Source organism: Phaseolus vulgaris, chromosome 7 (genome assembly GCF_051622355.1).
Source record: "Phaseolus vulgaris cultivar YP4 chromosome 7, ASM5162235v1, whole genome shotgun sequence".
In the NCBI taxonomy this organism is placed as follows: domain Eukaryota; kingdom Viridiplantae; phylum Streptophyta; class Magnoliopsida; order Fabales; family Fabaceae; genus Phaseolus; species Phaseolus vulgaris.
The window spans coordinates 4,853,294-4,862,688 of NC_143504.1; the positions used below are offsets into that span (position 1 = coordinate 4,853,294).

The following is a 9,395-nucleotide window of genomic DNA, read 5'->3' on the forward strand; positions in this document are numbered from 1 at the left end:
ATTTTTCTTGTTGTGTATTGACATATATTGATTTTTAAAAGAAAAGAAAAAAAGATTTATAATAGTAATTAAAATTTAATATAATAATTTAAAAAATGGTAACCATTAAGTAGCTTTTATAAAAAAAAATTCTTCACCTTTAAATATATTATATATAAGAAATTATCTATTAAAATTTAACATAACAATATTTAATAATAAAATTGAACATATTAATAATTAGATGATATATATATATATATATAATAGTACAACTAGTCTTCTGGCTTTTCAAATTAAACAATTTTAATTTAACATTAATATATATATATATATATATATATATAAATTACGTATTTACTTAATTATAAAATAAAATAAAATGGATTTAAGCAAAAAAGTTATACTATAAGAAGTATTCAAAACTTAAAATTAGACTTTTTTATATTAATTTCCACTTTGTTGTCTATCATGATTTTTCTTTTTACAAGACAATTAATAATAAAAAATATTTTTTTTTTTAAAGTGTACAACAAAAAGTGGAATGGATTTTATATGTTATAATGTTAACAAAAATACTTGTGTTCTACCACATGTATGTCTTCATCTCTGTTACGCAAAAAAACATTTTAAAAAACTTGAATGATAGATAATTTTATAAAATAGTTTTGAAAAAATTGTAGAGAGAAATAAATAATTTTAATAGTATGAGAAGATGATATTCACTTTTAAATCATTATACGGGATTATACAAAGATTATGTAGTTATTCTTATCAAATAATAAAATTACTTTTATTTAGGAAAATTAAAATGGTCTAATTAAAAAATATCACTAAGATCAGATATAAACACTTCCCTTTATATAATAAATACTATTATAATGTTAAAATAAAACTGTTAAGTGAATATTTATTTAATAGAGTAAAGGGGTGTTGAAATGTTGGAAAGTGATTAGAGATGAAAAAGTTAATATATATATATATATATATATATATATATAATCATTCATTCATTAAAAGTTGATACCATCATTTTTTATATTAACTAACTTTTTTTATATAATTTAACTCATTATTTATTAATGTCAATTTTTCTAATAAATTCTCTTTGAACGAATACGGTAAAATATGGTTTTTGAAATATACATTTGAAGTTGAGGCTTTTGAAGTCACTATTTATTTATTTCCGTTAGGACTAACTAAAATGATGATAATTTAAAAATGGATTATTTGTCCTGATCATTTACTTTCTGAATGCTACGTAAATCACTGACCAAATAATTTTTAAAAATTATTTATTTATTAGTACTATCTGTACTTTTATTGTTTAATAGGTTATTAACTAATGTTTAGCTAAAGTATGACATAATCAGTAAACAAAAATATACAGCAAAATAAAATATTAACAAACTACAAAAATTTTCTTTTGGTCTTTACAAATTTTGTGCTTTATTTCTTTTAAAATTTGGAAAGTTTTTGCTTTTATTTTAATTTTTGAACGTGTAGAGCAATTTATTATCCTACAAGTTAAGTGGAGTGAACAAGTACCAAACAAAAAAACATTTGTTTATATTTTATTTAAATTCAAATTAATCTTGGTTTAGTATAGATGTATGGTTTGAATTAAGAGTTGTATTTCTTAGCATTTAACTTATTCAACCTGAAAATAAATATACATTCTATGTATATTATCGTCTTCAACCACTTTTATTAGTAATTTCATTTATTTTTTAATAAACAACTTAATTTAATATTTTATTAATATATAGTTATCAATAAATATTCACTTAACAATTTTATATATAATAATAACTCTATTTTATTTTAATATTATAATAGTATTTAATAATATTGTTAATTCAATATAATAACAATTTTTTTCTTAACTAGTAAGAAATTTTAACCTAAGAGAATTCTTAATTTATCAAAGGAAAAAACTATTTTCACAATTTATACTTTTTCTTACTTCCATTTAACAAGAGAAATTAGTGTGTGATTGGTTAAGAAAAGAGGAAGAGTAAAATTAACACAAAACACAAACGAGAGATTATAATTTGTTTTTAACAACTCCCTTTCTCACTCACAAAGAAAGTATCATCTCTCTCTCTGCAACAAAACACCCTTTCTCCAATTTATTCCACAAATTGTATTCAAACAAGGAAAGAACACCAATTGTATTCAAACAAGGAAAGAAGCCACGCGAGTGATGAAGGTCTTAGAATTAGGAGTTTGAGGATGGTAAATCTGAAAGCAATGTTCCTCTCCCTCCACTTCAACCAGTTCTACATCACCCTCCCACCCACTTTCCATAACAGCATCACAGTACCAAACCCCTCGCTCCCTAAGATCATCCTTCCCCGCCACAAAAATCAACATCTTCGAGCACCCTAGGGAGGCCAAGCTAGGAGCCCCACCACCCAAAGGATTGATCAAAGGGTTGTCAATGCCATGTGGCGCATCAGGGTACACAAACCTCCACACCTGCATGGCCGAACTCTCCTCAAACCCCTCAACTGGTTCGGACAAAACCGGCTCAGAGCTCCAAAACAACGGAAAAGCAAGAACCACACCCGTTATTTTCACACCCCCAAGTAAACCCCCACTCTCAATACCCACACGAAGAGCTGCATTGTGTGCAATATTGGCACCTGCAGTGTCACCACCTATGTAAAACCTGCTAAAATCACCGTGGTTTATCAACCACGGTTCAACATTGGTGTTGTTGGAATGACTGGTTACCCATTTGAGAGCTTCCCAGCTATCTTCATACGCTGCGGGAAGAGGGTTCTCTGGGGCGAGCCTGTACTCCACGGAAACGACCACAACTTTGGCTTCAGAAGCTACGATGTTGATGTAGCGGTGGTGGAGGAAGGAGAATGCGGATTCAAGGCAGAACGCGCCGCCGTGGAAGTACACCAGGATTGGGATCTTTTCGGCGGTGTGGGAGTTGAGTTTCGGGAGGTAGAGGCGCGCCGAGATGGAGGGGTTTTCGGAGATTACTATGTCTTTCGATGAAACCAATGTTTGGGGGTCTTGGAGGGAGGGTGGCACCTGCGGAGAGCCTAGGAGGCGTTCCACAGTTCCATCGCTGTAGACGCGGATGAGAGGTGGAAGCTCTCTCACTATCTCTTTGGGGGTTGCAGAAGCCATAAGGAAGATGATAGAAATAAAAACACAGAAATGGTGCAATAATACTACACACTGTGTTTGGGAATTTAACAATGAATGAATGGGAGTCAAGATCAAATACTTACTTTTGTTTGATACTTACTTGGAGGGATGTGACTGTGGGTTGATTCAGATAAACATATTTTATTTTGATAACTTGTTTCATATATGTTCATAGCATAAGCCATACATACAAACAAAGCATTATTTTACCATAGCAATCCGCACACTAAAACAGAACAAATAAGAGAAGACACTTCATTGCAGAAACAAACGCAGGCGTTGGGTCAACTTCATTGCATTCTCAGATTCTGGATGGAAGATATGATAAACATGATCCTCACCTTTCTCCTCAAACAGTTCCAATTCCCCATGCCACCCACTCTTCCTCACACCCTCGCAGTACCAAACTCCTCTATCCCTAAGCTTATCATCGCTAGCAACACACACCAAAATCTTGGAACACCCCAGTCCATCCAAGCTTGGTGCCGCAGGAGCCAAGGGGTTGACCATGGGGTTATCAATGCCACCTGGCGCAGAGGGGTAAACAAAGCCCCAAACTAAATAGGCTAAACTCTGTTCGTGCCCTCCTTTAACAACTTCCGATCCAATTGGGTTCGAACTGCAGAAGTAGGGATGGGAGAAAATAGCTCCTACTATTTTAACATCACAAGGTAAGGGTTCAGTCCCGGCACGCATGGCAACGTTGTGGACTATGTTCCCACCCGCACTGTCACCCCCAATGAAAACTCTTTGTAAATTGCCGTGGGAAATCAGCCATGGATCTTCATTGGTGGCGTTGTTTTGAGTGGAATGGGATGCAACCCATTTGAGAGCGTCCCAGCAGTCGTGGTAACATGCAGGGAGAGGATGCTCCGGGGCGCGCCTGTACTCCACGGAAACCACTATGACGTTTGTCTGGGAGACGAAGGTGTTGAAGTAGCGGTGGTAGAGTTGCGAGAAAGCGGATTCGAAGAAGAATCCACCACCATGAAAGTAGACCAAGATGGGAAAATTCTGAGGATGGTCTTGGTCATTGGTTGGGATTAGTTTCGGAAGGTAAATTCGAGCTGAAACAGAGGGGGTTTGTGAGATGACAATGTCTTTGGATGAGACTCCTGTTAGAGGGTCATTGATTGAAGGTGGCACAAAGGGTGATTCTCTTGGCCTTTCCACGGTGCCGTCACTGAAGACTCTGATATAGGTAGGTAACTCTGCAACGATCTCTTTTGGGTTTGTGGAAGCCATGTGGACAGAGTAATTAGAAACAGAGGAGTTTGAGTTTTTTGTTGAGAGAGAAGAACAGTGATTGGGTTCTTATGAATTATTGGAATTGGAACAGAGGTGAATAATTGCCAGACAATTATTAGGGATATGCTTCCAAATCAATATTATTTTATTAAATTATTGTTTTAACAAAAGAAGTTAAAGTAGATTCGGTAAAACACTTTTAGTATTTTCCATTTTAAACCTATTTTTTATTAATCTTCGATAACCCCTTTGGCTTGTAGATAAGCTTGGGGCCTCTACCAGCACATTCAATCTTCAAATAAAATTGTCGTATTTACTTATATTTGTCTTGCAGAAATCGAAGGTGACACTACGTCGTGTATTTGAATCTTCTTCCTTCTTCATATTCTGTGTACATCAAGAAAATCATATTCCTATTCCATTATCATTCTTGTTTTGGGAGCTTCTAACTTTTAGGGTTATCGAAATTCTTTTAGGGCTATTGAAATTGTTGCGAGAGTTTTTATTTTTGTTATTTGTTTGTTCTATTAGTTCTAGGGTTTTTTATTTGATCCTTTAATTGAAAGGACGTGGTGGGAACATGGTGTTTTGTTTAAACCCCTTTTTTGGTTTTCGAACTAAATAATGTAAGATTTCCGATTATACTTTATTATTCAATTTTCAAGATGTGGGTGAGATTTGACCTTGGAGTGATGGTTTCCAACTCTTACATGTTTGTATTTTGAGCAATGAATGATTGTCTTTTATGTTTTTTATTATATTGTAATAAGCAAGGATATTTAAAATAATTCCACTTGTGATATTTTAAAAGATAATGTGTCCAAAATCACTTAAGGCAAATTCTAATTTTGAATGCATGGTCTTTTATATGTATTTTGTGAAACATTATCCTTTATAATTGTCAATATTATGCCAATGGTGTTACCTTGAAAATTATACTTCAACATATTTTGAAGTAAATATTTAAATTCTACATATCTTATATTTTACTTGTCAAATGAATTTATGAAACAAGTCTCATTACATAACATCAATTTTTTTTAAAAAGCATTTATTTTGTGTGACCTACGACTCGAAATACAACTAATACAATAAAAAATAACATTACAAATGTTACATCTTGAACACTTTGACTCATTCACTAAATTATATATCAAAATCAAAAATTCAATTCTCCATGTATCTTCTCCAATTTCTCAGCTCACTTTTGCTTTGCTTCGATTTCATGATATTTCCTTGAATTGTCATTATTTTTCATATTTACCCAAATAAAAAATGACAAAGAATGGGATTGATCTACGTTTTCAAAGGTTCAACGTAACTAAATCTCAACATATTGTCCACTGTGTAAAATCTATACAACAACAATCTATGAGAGAGGAAAATATCTACACAAAAACTCCAAGACAAGATAATATACTTTTCATGGATCCAAACGCATATTTTTCTTTTCTTTTTAAAACCTTAATAAAATGGGAGAATTGAAATTATACAAGTAAGAAAATTCAGAAACCTATTACCTTAAGGATTGAATTTGGAATTAATCTTTTATGTGAATAAAGCGTATCCCCTGAAAAGGCTCCAGCAGATCCACCAGTCTTTTATTGGGTTGGTGGAATATTGACTCTATTTTGAATTGGAGTGAAAGATAAGAAACTCGTCAATTTTGGAAACCCAATTGCACCCGCACATGAGTATTAAAATGGAAAGATAATATAAACAGATAAAGTATGAGAGAGAAGGAAGAATTAGGTTAAACAATTGCTTATTCAACGTCTTAAAATACTTTTATTAGACAGAAAATGGAGAAAATAAGAGTGAGTGGTGAGTTATTCACCATCTAATTGACCAGAAAAGAAGCCATGAGGTTGATCAATTTGTTAGCGTTACGAGTGTCTTGATTGAGGGAAGGTTTGAGGAGATGGTAAATATGGTCTTCATCTTTCTGGTGAAAGAGTTGGATTTGGCCTTGCCACCCACTCTTCTTCACAGCCTCATAGTACCAAACCCCTCTCTCGCACAACCCGTCCTTTTCAGCAACACAGACGAAGATTCTAGAACAAGCAAGCTGAGCCAGGTCGGGAGCCTGAGGAGCCAGAGGGTTAATGAAGGGATGATCGAGCCCACCGGGTACAGATGGGTAGGCCAAGTTCCAAACCTGATTGTACAAGTTCTGGTCAAGTACGGTAACGGGCTCAGACCCAACGGGCTCTGAGGAATAAAAGTAGGGATGGGCCAAAACAGCGCCCAGTATTTTAACGTCTCCGGGCAAGGGCTGAGGCCCAAAACGAAAGGCAAGAATGTTGTGGACGATATTGGCACCAGCACTGTCTCCTCCTATGAATAGTCTGTTGAAGTCAGCGTGGTGAATGAGCCATGGCTCAGTGTTGTGAGTGGGGTATTTGGCGGAGTCTGAATGTGATGCAACCCATTTGAGAGCCTCCCAACAATCATCGTAACCTGCAGGGAGAGGGTGCGCCGGGGCAAGTCTGTATTCCACGGAAACTACCAGAACTTTTGCGTCGGAAGCCAACTTCCGCAAATGGTCGTCGTAAAGTTTGGAGAAGGTGGATTCGAAGAAGAAGGCACCCCCGTGAAAATAGACGTAGATGGGAAGCTTCTGAGTCTGGGAATCGGTGATGTTTGGGAGGTAAATGCGTGCCGAAATTGGTTCTGGAGGGTTGTTGGAGATTGCAATGTCTTTGGAGCAAACTCCTGTGTTAGAGTCCCGGAGCGTGGGTGGCACGATCGGAAAATCGCGCGGACGCTCCACGGTGCCGTCACTGAAGACGCGGATCCACCCGGGTATCTCTGTAACGACTTGTTTGGCACTGGCATTGGAAGCCATTTTTAACTGAAATTGAAGAAAGGTTAGTGTGAATGGTTGGATTGGAACCCTTGGCATTTACTTATGGAAAATGATTATTTGACCCATTGGTCCACCTACACCCACTAAATATTTTATTCATTTTTTTATTTTTTAAATTATTTTTATTATAAATATTAATATTTTTTTTGTGAGAAATCATAATAACCATCCTTCAACAATAAGTCGTATTCAAAACGAAAAAGGACTTCCACCATTAAATAAGACCATTGACTCCTGCTATAGGCTGCTCGGTGGATTATAACTCTATTATTATTAATTTCAATTTTTTTAAATGTAATCAAATTTATCAGCCTAATTTTTTATTTAATAAATTTTACGCACAATTTTAATTAGCAGTAGAATATCTTTACTCATTAAACTTGTTCAAAAAACATACAGTCAAAGGTCTAGCCTCTTTCCACCTCTTTATTTCTTTTCTCTTTCTAAATATTCCAGCAAACATTCTTTTATACGTATATAAAACAGGTAGAAATAAATACTATCAATGCCTTGTTTTTATTTTATCATCATTTGAATAAAAAACTATTAATTTGTTAAAATAGTATTATTTTTTTATTTGAACATTATAAATACATACCATTAAAATATCATTTTTATCCATGACTTTGGAAAGGAAAATAAATGTTTCAACTACTTATATTTTAAGTTAATATTTATTTATTTGAACTTAATAAATGCACTGCCTTAAACAGTAAATTTATCATTCATTCAAAAGGTTTAAAAATAGAAAATTACTAATTTCAAGAGTTATTCATTATAACCAAAGATGAAATACACCTATCAGCGGCAACAGATGGATGGCCCATTCATCCTTTTGTTAAATTAAATGTAGATGGTGATTTTATATCAAGATGGAAATTCCTTGCATGCTTGGAGAGTATAATTTGTGAAACAGTCTTCGAAGTTGTTTTTCTGTATTTGAGTTGGAATCCTGAGTTGGAATTCTTCGAGAGGTGGATGTACGACTATGAGGTGAGGTGACATATTTATGAAAGAGGCGTGGAAACTTTAATGATGAAGACAAAGTGGTAATTTACCTGTCAAAGATTTTTTCATCCTTTTAAGTTAGTAAAAATTTAAAAATATATAATCATATTTAAGTGAGTGAATAACATTAAATTAATATTCTATGTAGTAATTTTTGTTATATCATATGTAAATTTTCAAGTTATTTAGATATGTAGATGATTTGGTTCAAACTATTTCAAGTAAATATTATATTATTATTTTTTGGTATTAAGTAGTATGAGTAATTGGTTTTTATTTTGAATTTTTAAGCTCTGGACAATTTTTTGGTTGAGCTTTGAGAAAATGGATTGTATTTTCAAGATTGCTTTAGGTCAGACTTTGTGAGCTTAGTATAATTAAATTATAATTAAAACAGTTACTATCTATTTAGTTTTTATAGTCTTAAGGTGTTACGTCCCTTAGACGATGCGACACTTCAAAATTGTGTTTCGTGTCTTTAGGGTGTGTTTGGATTAGAGGGTGTGAGGGAGTGGAAAGTTGAGGGTGAGTGAGAGTGGAAGTGTGAAGAAAGTTGAGATTGTTTGAATTGAGTATGTTAGAGTGGATGTGTGAGGAAATTTTATTGAAAATTGTGAGTGATGTGATAGTTGTAAGAATATTATAAATTATTTTGAATAGTAAAATTTGTGATATTACAATTTTACCCTTGAATATAAAAAAAGAATAAATAATAATTAATCCTATTTCATATTTTAGTTAATTATAATTTAAAATTAAAGTATAATTATATTATTTAACATTTTATTAATTAAGAATTATTTTTTATTTAAGTTAATTTATTTACATAATTTTATTATTATAAATGATGTTATAAATGATGTTATGTTATATATATACAAATATATATAAAATTAATTTTAATACCAATTTTTATTATTATGAATAGAAAAATGAATTTATTTTAAAAAGAAAATAAAAATTTAGAATATAACATGAATATTAAGTAAGTGTCAAAATATATAATATAAAGTCATTACATGAAGAACATAATAATGTTAATTAGAAAAAGAAAAGACATTCCCAGTAATAACATTTGAATCCTTCTTGTGGAGACCTTCAAACGGTTTTCTAGAAGACA

The 9,395-nt window shown here is 32.8% G+C and overlaps 3 protein-coding genes across 3 annotated transcripts; all 3 read right to left on the bottom strand.

The window, feature by feature from the left end:
• Positions 1 to 1,975: 1,975 nt before the first annotated feature.
• Positions 1,976 to 3,129, bottom strand: LOC137828747 (2-hydroxyisoflavanone dehydratase). Its single transcript, XM_068635436.2, has one exon. It carries the CDS (start codon positions 3,127 to 3,129, stop codon positions 2,158 to 2,160), a length of 972 nt encoding a protein of 323 aa, XP_068491537.1. The 3' UTR covers positions 1,976 to 2,157.
• Positions 3,130 to 3,271: 142 nt separating this feature from the next.
• LOC137828746 (2-hydroxyisoflavanone dehydratase) lies at positions 3,272 to 4,395 on the bottom strand. Its single transcript, XM_068635435.1, has one exon. It carries the CDS (start codon positions 4,393 to 4,395, stop codon positions 3,406 to 3,408), a length of 990 nt encoding a protein of 329 aa, XP_068491536.1. The 3' UTR covers positions 3,272 to 3,405.
• On the bottom strand, positions 3,272 to 7,593 carry LOC137828745 (2-hydroxyisoflavanone dehydratase). The gene is made up of 2 exons (XM_068635434.2): positions 6,236 to 7,593; positions 3,272 to 6,024 (listed from the first exon to the last, which is right to left on the bottom strand). The coding sequence occupies exon 1, from the start codon at positions 7,301 to 7,303 to the stop codon at positions 6,239 to 6,241; it is 1,065 nt and encodes a 354-aa protein (XP_068491535.1). The 5' UTR covers positions 7,304 to 7,593; the 3' UTR covers positions 3,272 to 6,024; positions 6,236 to 6,238.
• Between the last annotated feature and the right edge of the window lie 1,802 nt (positions 7,594 to 9,395).

Coding starts and splice junctions, on each gene's coding strand:
- LOC137828747 (XM_068635436.2), bottom strand. CDS start 3,129: ATGGCTTCTGCAACCCCCAAAGAGATAGTGAGAGAGCTTCCACCTCTC.
- LOC137828746 (XM_068635435.1), bottom strand. CDS start 4,395: ATGGCTTCCACAAACCCAAAAGAGATCGTTGCAGAGTTACCTACCTAT.
- LOC137828745 (XM_068635434.2), bottom strand. CDS start 7,303: ATGCCAAGGGTTCCAATCCAACCATTCACACTAACCTTTCTTCAATTT.